This window comes from Neodiprion virginianus, chromosome 3 (assembly GCF_021901495.1).
Source record: "Neodiprion virginianus isolate iyNeoVirg1 chromosome 3, iyNeoVirg1.1, whole genome shotgun sequence".
NCBI lineage: Eukaryota > Metazoa > Arthropoda > Insecta > Hymenoptera > Diprionidae > Neodiprion > Neodiprion virginianus.
The window spans coordinates 39,617,557-39,634,214 of NC_060879.1; the positions used below are offsets into that span (position 1 = coordinate 39,617,557).

The following is a 16,658-nucleotide window of genomic DNA, read 5'->3' on the forward strand; positions in this document are numbered from 1 at the left end:
AAAATTTTCAGATCGCGATAGCTGTTTTCCAGCGAGACTCGCATATTGACGTTGACGAAACGATTAAAGTTCTCGTTGTTCAGCCGATTCGAATATGCGTTAAGATGTGTGTGATAAAAAAAAAAAAAAAAAAAAAAAAAAAAAAAAAAAAAAAAAAAAAAAAAAAAAGAAAGAAAGAAAGATGAATAATGAATGAATAGAAAGCGGTGTGTGTCTGTGGTGATAAAGAGCAGTGTTTGGACCGCAGAGGATGCAGGGCGATAAGAAATACAATTTCACCGGATGCCGAGAATGCCCGTGCAGTGCGACGAGTTATCGCATTTTTAAGACTGATTTTCTATTCTCTGAAGGAATAACGAGATTCCGGCGCGTTCTTTAGCTGATTAAATCTACGATATACCCGCCGAGTGAGAGACTGTTAGGAAACTCGTCGGAGAAGGTTGATTCTCTCTCCGGGTATCGCCGCGTACTTTATATATTATGCAGTGTACGCTGCTGCAACGCGCCATTCACAGCTAGGAAGCAATTAAAAGTTAACACTCGATCGACTTTCTCAGCACTAATTGGCCAATGCAGGCAACGTGTCACATACGTCAACCTCCATTCGGATACCGGTACTCCGGAATCTGGATCCCTTATTAATTATTAATTGTACGTCATTGCGGCGGTGCCTCCTTGACGTTCGTCGCAATTACGGACCCCACGCGTGTAGCGATTCGCAAGATCCTTGCTTGCCTACCGATCGCGAAATTGTCACTCCAGCAGTCCCTTTGAAAGGATTTTCAGTGACTTTAAGGCTGCTTGAGTGTGGAGCACACAGAGTTGGCAAAACAAGCACCGTTGATTAGTTGAAATTCTTAATTCAGACGATTTAGATGTGATGTTTCGTTACGCATCTGTACATTTTTTATTGCTCCATTTTTTTTTTTTTTTTGAAAGGTCGAAATTAATGCAACTGTTTGAGAAAAGAAAAATTACAGCTTTGCAGCTTGAACGTCACATTTGAACTGGTTGAGTTTGTCAAATATGCGAATTGTGTATGTTTTGCATTATCGTACGGTTTATTCAATTTTAAACCATACAAAATCTGTGAAATAACAATTTCTCTCAATAATGCAATATCTCGCTGTTGTTACTTTTGTTAAACGATTACTCTTCAGCAATCGTGGTTCATACACGAAATATTTTTCCACCCATGATCAGAAATACTTAAAAACCTTCGAAACACGTCCTAAGCAATCGTAAAAATAATTTCAAATCATCTGAAATTCGTAGCAATTCAATGAAATTCTTGGATTCTGCAGAATATTATTCAACAGACGTAACATGATTTTGACAATATTTGAAGCATGTTGGAATTTGATTGAAATTGTTTTGAGATTCCTTCAAAACATCTGCGAAAAATAAAGCTGTGATTAAAAGCTTTCAGGATCGTTGAAACCAACTATTCAAAAATGTGAAAATTCAAAATTCATCGGCGTGAAATTTCCGTAAATCCTAAAATCTAGAAATTTGGTGTATTATAGAAAAATTAACGAGATGTTTAAACTCCCGACTTTTGCCGTATGGATTTGCTCGACTAGTTCGATAATCAGTAAAAATATACAATCTACAACTCGTGCAACGAAACGCCCTCGACATCTATTCTCGTTCTCCATCATGAAAATCTAAGATTTTCCCAATTACTCAGAATCTTTTCTCACATAATATACCTCAGTTTCTATGAATATCTCGATTTTTATCCATACAACGGTTTTTTCGCCACACCATTTATCAATGCATCGATCGGTAAAATCCGTATCAAATTTTCGACACGAAACATCATCGAGAATTCAACAGATACGTAAGATACCGTTGGCAAATATCCCATCTTGGGACACGTGTAAAATATGCAAATTCACATACCTGGTATGATGGTACTTTCACCGTAATCGAGGGAGATCAACGGGCGGTGGGGGGGAGGAGGAGGGAGGGAGGGAGATACGCAGCCTCCGACTCGAAAGATTGCAGTCGAGTTCGTCTCGAAGCATCAGCACAGAGCATCATCTCCCAGGCATCACTCTTACTGCCTGACTGTCCCGAGGACTCCTCCTATCTGTTTCTTTTCAGCTATTTCTAGACTTTTTTCATTCATCCACCCTCCCCTCCTATCCCACTTCCGAGACCACCGAGTTGACCGTGCGAAACGATATTAAGGGGACCGAGTACCCGGTGTCGAGGTCTATCAACACGTGCCGATCAACGGGTGAACGCCCGTTTCAAATATCCAGCTGCTGAATCATAAATTTTGTTTGCAGATATTCGCGGACTTCGATCTCTGCGGAAGAGACGCGGCGGCAATGACTTTCTCGACTATTATGAATACTTATAGACCCGAGTTTGTATAAGATTCAGGCGTGTGTCGCCGGCAGCTGAGCGTCTGGCCGAGTGGTGAAAGATATTATCATCTTGTGCAAATTATAGATTTACCACCAAACTAAACATACATTTTATCCACGTATGCATATCGCGAGCCGATATTTTTAACAGGATTGATCCCGCTGTTTACGCAGTGGGAAAAAGTAGTTTGTCGAGGCTGATGTATCAATCGCAGTTCCAAAATGGCGGAATCGCCGCTTCACCTCGAATCTTTGGTTGGAGTTTTTGAGGTATTTTTTGGGTGGGAAATAAGCGGAAAAGTATCGATAGGGTTGGTTGAAATGGCAGGGTGAGGAATGCACGGAGATGTAATTACTGAGAACACGGCGTCCTTCGTTTTATTGCACATAACCTACGAGACATATTACCGCTGAAATATTGTTGAACTTTTTTTATTTTATTCTTCAACTTGAATGTAAGTTGGAAACTGTCGAAGAGTTTCTGACAGTAAAAAGTAGGGGCTCGAGTATTTTAATAAGCTTGATCGAACGTGTCAGATTCTATTCGGAACGTCAATATCCCGAGATAAATTTTTGCCAGTGTTGAGAACTCTTAACTTTCGCCTTTTTTCACTCCGCGAGTTATATTGTTTTACTTATTCGCTTTGTATCGTGGTTGTTTTTTTTCCTCGTCTCTCTGAACTTTATCTTGTTGATCGCAATATCGGGCTCGAGCCACTTTGTTTCTTTCGATTGGTTTTGAATTCCATCGTAATTGTATTTATCCCGTTCACCTTAATATTTTTGCGCTTCATATCGTGTTTTCTTTGTCTTTCTGTTGGTTATAGGTTTTAATCAGAATCACATTATATTCGCGGTAACGGAATTACGTATAAATAATGCTGCCAGCTCTGTCCCATTGATCCCATTTGTCAAAGTTAACTCTCTTTGCAAACGAAATTATCTCAATTCCAGTTATAACTCAAGAAACTGCTAATTCAATCGTTGTAATTCGATAATCCTTATTTCAACCGATCGAATAAGGGGTTATAGTGTTTCTTCGCCGTTGCGCATCGACTCCAGAAAACCCTTTGAAATTTTAGCAAAACCATTTCCAGCATTTCTTTAAAAATTAAACTGATTCGCATGCGTTATATTATAAATTTAACGTTCAATACTGAAAAAACCAAGCGCATTGATGAAATTTCAATCCTGATTTTATTTTCATTCAAACGTTTTGCGACAAAGCGATCCTCCGAATCAAGCTCATCGTTTGGATTTCTGTTGAACATTTTCCGGGATGAAGTTTTGCAGCAACAAGGAAAAAGAGAGAAAATAAAGTAAGATAGAACGAGAAACTTTGCAAGGAAAAGGGAAAAGCAGACTTGAATTTAGCTGAGAAAGTGATCTCAAGTCGAGACAAACCGACTTCGGTTAAACCTCGTTCAATATAACTAAAAGCGAATTCGAAATCCTTCGGTAAGAAGTTCGCTTCGACTTCGTAAGTTTTTCCAACTTTAGGATAACAATTATTTGGTCATCGCATTTTTTCCCGGTCGATAAATTCGAGAAAAAGGTCAACATCGTTAAATGATGTATGTCGGAATTCGACGGACGAAAAACGAAATTGAATAAAACTGCTAGCAAAATTACATAAGTTGATAGTTCTATTCAGGGCGAAAATCAATACGCTGTCTTGCGTAACCGAATTTGATGAGACTGCACAATACAAGGCTAGATGTAACATTTGAGCATGATTCTCTCAGGGCTTTAAATATATAACAATATTGCGGGAGCGGAGAGATTCTCCTGAAGCGGTGAATATAAACCGCGGGAATGTAATTATCGCGCTGCTGATTCGACGTGTAAAAAATTCCTTGGCTATATAATTCCACGGATCAAAGATCAAGGATCCGAAATTGGCGAATGACCCGACGGATCTTTCCGTATCAAAATACTGCAATTACGAACGATCGGCACTTATCTTCCTCTCTGCTAGTTCACATAATCCTTGCTTCGTTTTACTCGTAAGGAGAGGAAAAAAGAAAAAATTAATAAGATATAAAATAAAAACGTGAGTGATGATAATGATGGCAAATACGCGCAGTAAGACGTGTTATTCGTTTCGGTAATGATCGGTCTTAATTTTTTTTCTCGCATTTTTTTGTTACAGCTGACGATGCTGATACCACGAGCTGCAAATCTGACAGGATCGCTGCTCTTCCTGGCTTCGATATTGAGCTGCAGCGTCAACTGCCAGATAGAAATGACCGGACTCGTCGAAAACAAAACCGGTAATGTCACTTTCTTCGGAATGAAAAATTGGGTCACAGAAATGCCGTGATAAGAGGGCGATTTTCACTCCGCTGTAACGGAAGTATGATGTGTAAAATTATTTGCTCATTTTTCGATATTGGATAGTGCGTGAGAGTGTTGAGAGAAAATATTTTTCACATCCCAACTTACGCAATGATTGTACTGTCCGGTAATTTCCAAATTAAAATTGGAAGATCGAAGTAGTTTTGTTGATTTTTTTAAATCCTGTACAAATTTCAATGTCACGCAAAAAATAATCGGTTGAATTTTGATTCTGAACAAACATAGAAAAATTTTACAGCTGAATTCAAATTTCTGTTCAGTTTAACGCGTAGATTTATGTATCGCCGCGATTTATAATCGTTACTGAAAGGTCACGTGATTCTTCTTGTTTATAAAAATGAGTGCAAGCTGGCGAGAAATACGGATCTGTACAAATTGCCTCAGAAACCACTCTCTCCAGTCTGTTTCTTATTCGATAGTGATAAATTCTGGGAATTCGATGAACAACCTATATTTTATCCTTCGGACCAGTGTTTTATTTTTTGTTATATTCGATTCAGTTGTTGTTGTTTCGAAGTTCGATGTACAAGATTCAACTCACCGAATGAAAAACAAAATGAATTTCTCCGCGATTGAATCGGAGAAAAGAATTAAAGAAATCAACAACATCAGTCTTTCCGTCGAATCCTTTCTCTAGACCACGTCTCAATCCGTCCGAATAACCGACTAATTATTATAATATACTTTTTCCACAGAGATATGCGTGTACGTATGCCTATATACGAGCATATAATTACAGTTGTCCTCTCCAATCTCAACGTATGGTATATAATAACTATTTTGTTTGTGAGATTTCTTTACAGACACTATACATTTCACTTTCTATCGATTTCGCAGTGATCGTTAAACAAATTGATTCGTATACCATTGGTTATCCATTTTTACCTTCTATGTTCCGAAAATTAATTATCATCAACACGGTGCGAGACAACCTGATAATCATCGAAGCGTTGATTACATTTCATTCTATTGTCAAGATTTGAATAAAAAATAAAATGAGTAGACGAAATGAAGAAGAAGAAAAAACTATTGTCCGCGATCATCGGGAGTAGAAATGCGTGGAATATAATTATGGGTACAACGAATTCCCATGATCATTCCTCTGTATCGATTACTATTATAATATCCCGCTGATGCTCATATACTATCATTTCTATTACTACCGTTTTTCTTTCATTTTTATTTTCTTTCTATTTCTGTTTTCTTTTTTTTTCCCCTTTTTTCACTATCATTATTGCAATTATATGGTGATTGTGATTTTCGTTATTATTGTTATTGTTATTTTTGTTAATGCCATCGTCGCGCAGTCATCATAAGGCAATTCCATGCAGAGCGTGTAACCTGCCTTCTATATACCTATATGAGTATAATAATGTATGTACATGCGTATATGTATATATATATATATATATATATATATATATAAATACAGATATATATATGTATATATATATATATATATATATATATATATATATATATATATATACAGATATATATATGTATACCAGGTACATATAACTCTTACAAGGCGTATCGTCGATGTTTCAATCAACTCAGACAGATCAATCACGCGATTCGTGTTAGTCGTTAGAATTGGGTGGTTCGAAGTACGCGCGCGCATTCACCCAAGTTTTTTTTTTTTTTTTTATGTTTTCTTTTTCTCTCTTTTGCTCCTCGGGTTTTATTCAATTTTTTTTTTTTTTTTTTTTTTTTTTATCTTTTGCTTTCCTTTTCTTGGTCCCATCTTGACGAGATGTAGAGGCAGAAGCGGAAACGGAGGGCGCAATTACGCGGAGTCGTAAAGCCGACGAGCTTTTCGGTGCCTCGCGGTGGGAAAGAAAATTGTAAGGAAAAGAAAAACGATAAAAAAAAGAAAGAAAAGAAAAAAAAATGACAGTTTATAGGAGAAAAAAGAGAGGAGAAAAAAGTAAACGAGAAACTTACGTCTGTCGAGACATTCATCCCGTCTGCAGTTTCTTTCTCATTTCAGGTCTCTTTCGTTTTTGCTCTTTTTCAATGATTTTCCAATGTCGAACAGGCCAAAGAAAGAGATTAGATGTACTTAGAAAAACGAAAATAGAACGTGGGATCTTATTCCGTCGCATTTTTGTTCCTCTTATATTATCTCTTCAGTCGATCAATTACTTTGTCAAGCTTTTACTTTAGCGATGAGACGTATAACACACATTGGCGTTTGTCTGACTATCGAACGGCTTCACCGGTGCGTGAAAAACGATTGTCAAATGCATTGTAGGTATCTTTGGCTGAATTTTTTTCTTCCTCTTTTTTTTTTTTAAATTCGTCTCATCTCATTTTTACACCTGGCTTAAACGCATAATTTTTACGACGTTTTTACGGCTGCGTTTTTATCACGTAAACATTCCGAACATATTTATCTTTCAAGATAAATTATTATTCACATCCGAGGTTGACTTTATTTTGTCCATTTAGAGACGAACAGGTTGATTTAATCATGCTGTTTTTAATTCTTGCAAATAAATATATGCGAGGATATAATAAAGAGATAAAATCAAAATTACAACCGTTGTAAGACACTTGTACGAGTATATATATATATATAGATATATATATATACCTGTACACAAATAAATGAATGAATAAAATATATTCCTGTGCTTACATTCTTGCTAAAAAAAAAGAAAAAAAAAAAAAAAAACAAATGATGAAAATGTAAATTTATGCATAATGTCAATGCTGGCAGGCAAAAGAATAATTTCTAATTAGATGTTGACACGTGTGTGGATCAATCAGCCAACGGTTAACCGCTAATTGCACTACACGCGTATAGTGAAAAATTCGAACATCTCATTATACCGAAGAGGGTTTCAATAATTGGCGAAAACGAGATCCGCGGATTATTTCGGACGAGGAAACGACTTGAAACGTGGCCGTCGCGTAGCGGCGTCGGCTGGCGATCGGTTGGGCCTTCTTAACTTTAAAGGGCCCAAATTGCTCCGCGCGCTTGTGATTAACGCGCTTCGCAGTCGCTGTTCGATACGCGTTATGCCTACCCACCTTCCTACCTACCTACAAAGATGGAAGGGATCACCGTGAGCGAACGAGTCAGGCCTATAATTAAAATTAAAAAGCCGGCGAGCAGCACAGCTAGAGCAGGAGGTCAAACAGGTTCAAGAGTCCGCAAGGATATTACAGATACTCGTCGCATATTTTCAGGGTGACTTTTTATTAGAGTTCTGCCGGGAGGTTCATTTTTCATTCTCTTTTTCACCCCAAGCCGCGAGATTTTTTCCTCCTTCACAGGTGATCCTATAATATCTAATCTTATTTTACGGGCGAAAGGAGAGTTTTTCATCGTTTTTTATCGCGCCTTGTTCATGATTTTCATTCATGTTTAAATTCTAATTCATTTGAGAACGTAGCTACGGGATTGAAGTGAGAACTCGAATCACGTCTGAAAGTTATTTCAGTTAGTTTGTTGTTATCGATTGATGACAATTTTTTTTGAAATTAGTATTCTTTATTAAGGAAAATGAAACCATCGTCGTAAGTTTACAAGCTGGTCGTTTGTTTGTTTTCGATTTTGATTGACTCCAAACGTTGACAATGTAAACTTCTGTCGTATGAATGGAAAAGAATTTATTAACAGAATTTTTTTGTACAGCTATTTCAATTCTGGTCTAAAAATTGTTAATAAAGAAAGAAATCTCCTCTCACCACGTAAAAATCAGGTAATTTATGATGAGGATTGTTGCTTCCTCGCGTTAAACAGGATTTGTGAAAAAAAGTTTCATACGTGACGGATCATTTCTGATCCAACTTAAAAACAACAGTAAAAAATTATGGTTCAGAAAAAATAACCGCGATTAGTGACCGAGCCATATTTTTCCAAATTGTCAAAGTTGAGCTTTACTTGTTACTTTGCGGAAGTTGTACTTCTTAGCACAGACAAATTGGAGTTAAAGAAGCCGCGTAGCCATTTTTACGTCGATATACGGCGAGTCGTGTGTACGTAAGGTGTTCGCGTCTCGTACCAACACTTCGGTAGAAACATGTACATGCACGTGCGAGGAACATGACCCACTGACCTGCCATCACCATCACCATTACCAGGTGAGGAGGAGCTATACGGGCGTAAAATCGATCCGCTCGCGTTCAGTGGAAATATAATTACAATCGAAAATAATCAAGATTCAAATGATGCCTCGGTCACGTTTTAATCCAATTTTTATCCCCCTGATCACCTTTGTACTCCTCAATTTAATTTTTTATCCGCAATTCTCGCCCGGGTTTCGCCTCCGTTTTTGCGCCCGTGAAATGCGTTTAAGAAAAAAACCCGAATCGCAATTTTTTTACGTTGCTGTTTCGTCTTCCACTTGAGCTCCGTTTTTGATCGATTCATTTCGGCTGATTTTTGAAGTTGAACCGACTTTGAAACTTCTTTCGCGTACAATCGATTCCATATTGGGTCTCTAACGATCAGCAGTATAGTAAAACGGGAGAATAGAAAACGGAAAAAGTTTCACCAAGTTCGATACCGTATCAGGTCACGAATCTGGTGTGTTGCGTGAAGCGACGCGGAAGACAGTCGAGCAATTCCTCGAACGAAATTTTTTAGAGCAGATAAACTACCGTATTAGATGCAGGAAAGCCACTGATACCAAAGGAGTGCTATACAAGGCCAGATTATGAAAGCGTTAATTAAAATTCGAACGACGACGGAATGAAATTCAGGAATTATTTTTAAATTGTAAATCGTAAAGTAGGCTATGAAGGTTAGGCAGGGGGAATCACTGCTTTGGTATATTTTACGTGATATAACCGAGACGCGGAACACAGCTCACTCAGCTAATCAACTCTGCCGCACAATAAACAGACTGAATTGCATTAAACGGAGAGATTTCTTCGATATTACGTCTATCGTCTTCTCGACTCGATGTTTCAGTGTAATTAACATAAGCCAATCATTGTTTCGTTGGATACATTATCTAATTTCTTTTTCTGACATATTGTCCGTACTTTGTAACCCGTCGAATTTGCAACGTAATTACTCGAGCATCGTTAATTGTTAATAACATTAGAGTACCTGCGGAAGAATCGGCAGAAAATTTCCCACGCTGGTATCCTTGTTCGGAGAGCCGGTTATATTAATTGATCGATGACAATCGTTGCAGGTATTTCAAACTTGCGCACTCTGCTTAATGAACTTCTCGGAGTAACCAATTTCGCGACCGATAGGTTCTGATGAAATTCGTTTCACGGCCTGCATAATCCAATTCCGGTTCACCAGTTTTCCCGAATTCAATTTAAAGTTTGGTCGGAAAGCAGTCGGCTTGAGTTCGGTCTTGCCTTCTATAAGGTAGGTAAATATACGTGCCACGGTTGGGTATAGGAATACATGTAGGTGGTTCGGTAAATATTGAATCAGCTGCCAATGTGACTAAGTTTACCACCAGACTTTATCTCATAAAGAATTTATCTCCGTTCGGAAATGGCGCGCGGGTTCAACGCGTGCCCTAATTTATTCGTTTCTATTTGAATAAGGTATAATTCAATCCCGAATCATGAATTCCAGCACATTCGTAAAACGTATACCATGTACACTTCGTTCAAACAGACTCCGATGTGCCTCGACTCGTTTACAAACTTCCGCTCATCTTCCGTCTTGAACAACGCGCAGCTCAACGTTTTATCGACGAACGAAGGGAGGAACGTTAATTCGTCGGACGGAATTGAAGGGGAGGGCAACAGCATGGTGGCATGGAATACCTGTGGAAGTGTCAAAGAGCTCGGGTTTGATGGGGCTTTTGACAAAATCCCCAGTTTTATCGCTATCGTAATAAGGACACTCAGCGACTACCTTTGCAGAAATGAAAAAAAAAGAAAATAACTAAACTCGCTTATGGCCTCATCAGCTAAGCTACCTACGCGAAAATGGAAGAGCCTCGGAGGGCTTTTATCACGTGCGACTGACTGGACACTGTGAATCTCGTTGAGTGTTCTTAACCCTGATTGCTCTTCTCAATTGAGCAGTGGATACAGCAGCCCACTAGAGACGCACTTACCACCGGGTCTCGTGGCGTATGTGTATAATATCTACCTCGCAGGCACGTACAGGTTCAACCTTGTATGCACGGCAAACATTATGTAAAACGAGAGATTGGATATACGGCCGCGCATAGCTCATTCCGTCCGTGTCTCGCCTTTGTACGTGCGCTGCGAAGTCGAAACCTGCATCATGTGTCGAGTGTCGACCTCACCCGGCGCTGGCGCCTCCCTTCCATCATGTCGCGCAAAGTGCACTGCACTGCATCCAGGAACTGGTTGCGACGAGCATCAAACGTTTCCCGATGTGAGGCTAGACGGCGCTTTGGACGTTTTGATCGTGAAGAACGCAGAAAAACGTAGCATTGGATTGAAAGGTCTTTGTGTATGATGCCAAAAAATGCCGATGACCAAATCGCAGGTTCCCACATCGAGCAAAAAGAAAACACTTGAGCGTTCTGAACGATGAAACTAAATTTCTAACATTTTGTACTTCTCAAGGTGTAGAAAAAGCTGCAGTACAGCTGCGAACCTCATTTTGCAAGCTGCAGATATATTTTTCCACGATCGTATTCCAGGTTGCGTAATATTTCCGACACCTGTATGAACCCGGTTTTGTGGAGTGGATGCGGGATGCATGATCGATTGTAGTTTGAGTGAAATTGAAGTTGCGCATGGCAGGGAAGTTAAGCCGGTTCGGTGGAGTCCGAAACAGGACGGCTGCCCGTTAAACGAAACCCGCGCTGACTTTCGAATCGAATCTGTCAAACGTCATTTCTCATATTCCCTTCGATTCTTCACCACGCTGTAATAATCTACCGTCCGCACTTGCGTACCGAGAGGAAGAACGGGCGTATTATAATATATAGTCAGGATTAAATCAACCGGCTGTATAGTAATTGGTTATTATGTTATCGCAGTTGATTACCGACGCAGCACGTACCGCGTGGCTTTAATTTTCACCTCGCATTCTCATTCCAGGCGCAAACGAGAGCCGCTCCCGGGTATTTTCTCCGCGGATGGACTACGACGAGTGGACGCCGCTGGGTCGGGGAGATCCTCTGAAGAACGACCCCACCTTCGACTACGTGCCCCCTGTCCTGGACCGGGTCCAGTACTGGCTGGACTCGCACACCACGGAACCCTCGGCAAAGAGGGACATCCTGGTCCTCGGTGTAACGGCGAAGAAGACGAGCCCCAAGATTCCGGAACAGTTCCTAAAGTTCGTCGACGGGCCGAAGTTCAACAAGAGTCCGGATCAGCAGTACAAGAACGAGCACATTCTACACCGCAACGATTTTACAGGAAGCACTGGGGCCGAGCCACCGAAGATAGTGCGGAATACGAACTTCAGAAACGGCATGGTTGACTACCGGAATCATAACCGGATCCAAAACGTTCCGGCCAGTTACTATCCCAGTCCGTTCTACAACCAGAAACCCAAACCCTACACCATGATGCTACCTCCACCGGTGGTTCCCAAGCCGATCGATGCCGCTCAGCCGACCTTCACACCGCAGAAGGAGAAGATGGTCTACGCCGATCAGAACCAGCAGTTCAGCACGCAAACGGAAGAAGGTCCGATTCAGGATGAACGGCTCAGCTACATCGGTTCCCATATGAACTCATTCTCACAGCCACGTCCTCCACCAAGGCCGGTGCAGTCTTCGTCCAAGCCTCCGCCGAAGCACCAGCTGTCGCAGGTCGAGGGGCTGAACAGCGTCTATACCCCGCCGGTGCAGACGACCAGACAGAAGTTCCAGTCCGTAACGACGCCCTCGGTGTCATTCGAGAAGTCGAATCTCGTCTACCATTCGACGCAGACGATATCCGGAGGGTGGCTGGCCAACGGTGGTCCATCTTCAGAGGCCAATCAGGTCACTTGGCAGACGCCGTTCAACGCTCAGGAGCAGTTCGACACGGGCGGTGATCACCAGGCGGCCAGCTCGTCGAACCATGAGGTGGTCATTGGTCAGAACGCTAACATTATCGTGGACGGTGAGAATTCTGAGAACGAGGAGGTGGTGGTAGGGAAGAAGGAGTCGCAGCCACAGGATAACTCGATCGTTCAAACTCCCACTACATCCGGCAACGTTCTTCACTCGTCGATCTTTTCAACCGACGACAACGACTCCGGCGACATTGTGGTCGGCCAACCCTCGTCCGCTGACTCGGATATGCAGATGCACATCGTTGTCGCCAATGCCGGTCCTGTCGACGCTGGATTCGGGGGTTCGAAGCGGAAGGAACCTGTCTCTGTTATCATGCCCACCAACTACGTCGAGAAACCGAACGTTACCCTTTCGGAATCTAACACTGAACCGACCAACGTCACTCACGACGATCGTCGACTCAACAGTCTCGCAACCCAGGCTGAGCAGAATATTCAAATCTCGAAACCGCTTTCCCCGCCAAATTCCATCACCAATCCACCCGCCCCCATTCCCCAAATAAACCACATGAACCACCATCCGTCCCACATGAGTCAGGTGAACCAGATGAACCCGATGAGTCAAATGAACCCGATGAACCAGATGAACCAGATGATGCAAATGAACCAAATGAACCAAATGAACCAGATGGCTCACGCCCACCAGGTCAACCAGATCAACCAGGTTCCAGTTAGATCGGTATTTCCGGGGCCTAACACCCAGCCGATGATCCAACTGAGTCAAAGTTCAGGTCACGCGATGATGCCTGGACATATGGGAAACGGTATGAGGCGTCCTCCGGGAGGCGTGCCGTCGATGCCGCCTCAGAAGATGTTCAACGAGCATCAGCATCATCAGCAGATCGTTCAGGGGATGCAGCACAGCAGTCCTTCGATGTATGCGACGCCTGGTCCAGAAGTTGGAATGACGGGAGGCATGGATTCGGAATCGTTTCGGACGAAGAGTCCTCCTGACCAGCAGATGAACTCGATGCAGTCGGCGAACGGAGCGGCGGCTCCTCCTCAGGTTCCGTTTCTGCCGACGGCGGCATCTTCGGTTTCACAACCGGAAACGGTGACCTCGAGTCTCGATCTGGTCACGGATTACATAAAGAACCAGTCGCCGTTGGCCCACCTGCTGAACAACGAGATGAACCGGGTGACTCGCACCTCGACAACGGCGGCTCCGACGACCACGGTCTCAAGCCTCACGACCGATCCGATATTCTCGCACTACAAGCAGCCCGCCAAGCCGATCCGGGGACCGATGTACCTCATCATCCAGGGACACTCGAAGGTCAAGACCTACAAGCCCTCGGTGAACAGGCACGGCGTGCCCGTCGAGTACAACGAGATCCGGGAGGCGAGCACCGAGCGACCGTCGAAGCTTGAACAGCTGATAAACGAGAACACGAAGAGTCGGATTGGGGATAAGAGCGTTCAGGAGAAGCCGGGCTTCGTCGATGAGGAAAAGGAAAAGCCACGTCGGAAGAGAGTCGAGGAACAGGACCTGATCAGTCTCGTTGAGAACAACTTCAGCGGTTTCACCCTTCGGCCGGAATCCCACGTCGAGGAACACCGAAGGGCCAATTCACTCACGACTATAGAAATTAACAATTAGATGTACGTGCTGCATGTCGTCGCTGTTGAGTTGTTGTCGCCTTTTATAACGTTAATCGTTTCGTACTCGCATTCGTGCGTTTCTCCTTTCAGGGCAAAGAGGAGATGAGAGAGATTTTTGAAGAGATATTCCAAAATTAGTTTGATAGAAGTTGACCTGGGTTATTGATTGAGAACTGCTCACCCTGAGTTCGACATATTATAAATTGTATTTTAATCGTTGCTTATTTATTTATTTATTTATATTACGTTTTAACTGTTTCGCTTGTTTTCACTTTCACGTGCCAGTATCGGATTTGGAGTGACGTCGTTCGAGAATAAGCATATAGGATTTTACGTCATCGTTATCGCTGTTATTGAATTATATTACATTATCATACGTAGGTAGAACTCGAAAGTAGTCCGTAATCAGTCAGTCGACAAATTGCCGTAACGCTTGTTTCAAATTTATACAAATATTTCAGAGAAATTATTTAATTTATACTGTATATTAGGGCTATGAAATATATATACGGCATATAAAATAATACATATATATATATACATATATATATATACCTATATACACACATGTTAATGTGTAGTTTATAATCGTGAACGTGCTATAGCTGAAAGTATTGAATTATATAGGAGAAAAGTATAAACACATCATATTTCAAAGTTTAGCTTATCCCAGTTTATTTATACGACCATTTATACACATAATTCACCCATACTTATTATAATCATATAATTTGTGATTAGCGTGGATCTGTATTGTTATTGCTATTCTTATTATTATTTATTTATTTTATTTAAATTATTTATGTATATTTACGCGCCTAATCGTATAATATTATACATATATAGGTATTATTAACACTAGTCTTATTTATACCAGTTACCAAACATATCGATTACGCACTAACAATCAAACTTAAATATAGTAGATGTACATCGCTGAATACACATTAATAGTTGCTAAGATTATTATTATTATTATTTTCATTATTATCATTTACTCTCAAATATATATATATATATATATATATACGTATATGTTGCTAATGTATTATTATCGTTATTACACAAGATAAGAAGGAGAAAAAGATAGTAATTAGACAAGATATTTAATAAAGAATTAAAATATCAGCACGAATAAACGTAAAACACACGCTATTATTTATACGCGCTCGTTGTCTCCGTACGATTGATTCGAAAGTAATGTAGCATTATATTATTGTATTGTTTACGTATGATGTTTGTACCTGACGGTCATGTTTTATTGATTATTATTAACAATAAAAGATATATTATCACGATCATTCATTGTCGTTTAATGTGGAACTAGCTTTATGCCGTTACTCGGTTCACTCAATTTTCGCTTTCACCATTTCCCTTCTCTAGTACAGCATTAGCTTGGTGCATATTAATATTGTCCATAATAATACATTCCCGAGCAGAATGATAATAAAAACTGGCTAAAAAACATAGAAACATTCAATCCAGTGGACACGACGTGTGATAAATATCCTGGAAAATATAACGAGTGTAATTTGCATAATGAAAAACGATAATCAAGCTTAGTGCAGTAAATAAAGCTCCGAGTTAACGCGGCGTATAATAATTCCTTGCACGGATTGTCAGAATCGATTCGACCGAAAGGTTTACATATGAAAACTATTAGCCTTAATAACTTCGAGCCGGTGGAAAAATAGAAATACAGAATTCCCTGATGCCATGCATGCCCATTTGCAATAGAAAATAAAAAGCGGACGTAAATACTTATGTTATTTATAATAATTTTCAATTTGTAAGAGACTAATCTTTGGTATTCGAGAGGCAGAGACGAGCCTCAGCCGGGTAGAAATTCGATCATATATTCTCCCCATCCAGGAGCCGAGCGACACTCACTTCGGATCATAAAGCTGGCGTGGTGCATTGTGGGCAAATGGGCAAGAGCTTGCAGCCTCGAGGATCTTGTTATCTGTAAGGACGCTTTCAGGCTCGAGCTCTATCCAATTAAATATACCTACTTGATTTAATTAAGACGGGATTTATTACTCACCGAATCAAATAAACTTCAAATCTCGTCTCGCGAATTGTCTACTTAAAGTTTAATCCTGCGTACCAGCGGACGAAATTGGTATTCTTCCTACGCCCAACGTCTTCACTGTCGAGACGGGGCCTCCGATCGTTTTGATTGATTTATTGACATTGATCAAGCCGATCTTCGATCCATCACGGCATTAAACTGCATCGCCGTCGGGTGCTTCGACTCTTGACCCACTCGGATTTTCGTCGCATCCTCTTAACTTTTTGTAAGAAAAAGAAAAAGATAAAAGAAAAATGTGAAAACCGCAGAA

At 40.8% G+C, this 16,658-nt stretch overlaps 1 protein-coding gene across 7 annotated transcripts in view; it reads left to right on the forward strand.

The window, feature by feature from the left end:
• LOC124300466 (uncharacterized) overlaps positions 1-15,614 on the forward strand; it is a 35,707-nt gene extending 20,093 nt beyond the window's left edge. For all 7 annotated transcript variants that reach the window (XM_046754611.1, XM_046754606.1, XM_046754608.1 and 4 more), the window contains exons 2-3: positions 4,531-4,651; positions 11,745-15,614. In XM_046754611.1, the coding sequence (XP_046610567.1) occupies positions 4,537-4,651; positions 11,745-14,314 (2,685 nt within the window). In that variant the 5' untranslated portion in view covers positions 4,531-4,536 and the 3' untranslated portion in view covers positions 14,315-15,614. The remainder of the gene's footprint in view (positions 1-4,530; positions 4,652-11,744) is intronic.
• Positions 15,615-16,658: the final 1,044 nt, after the last annotated feature.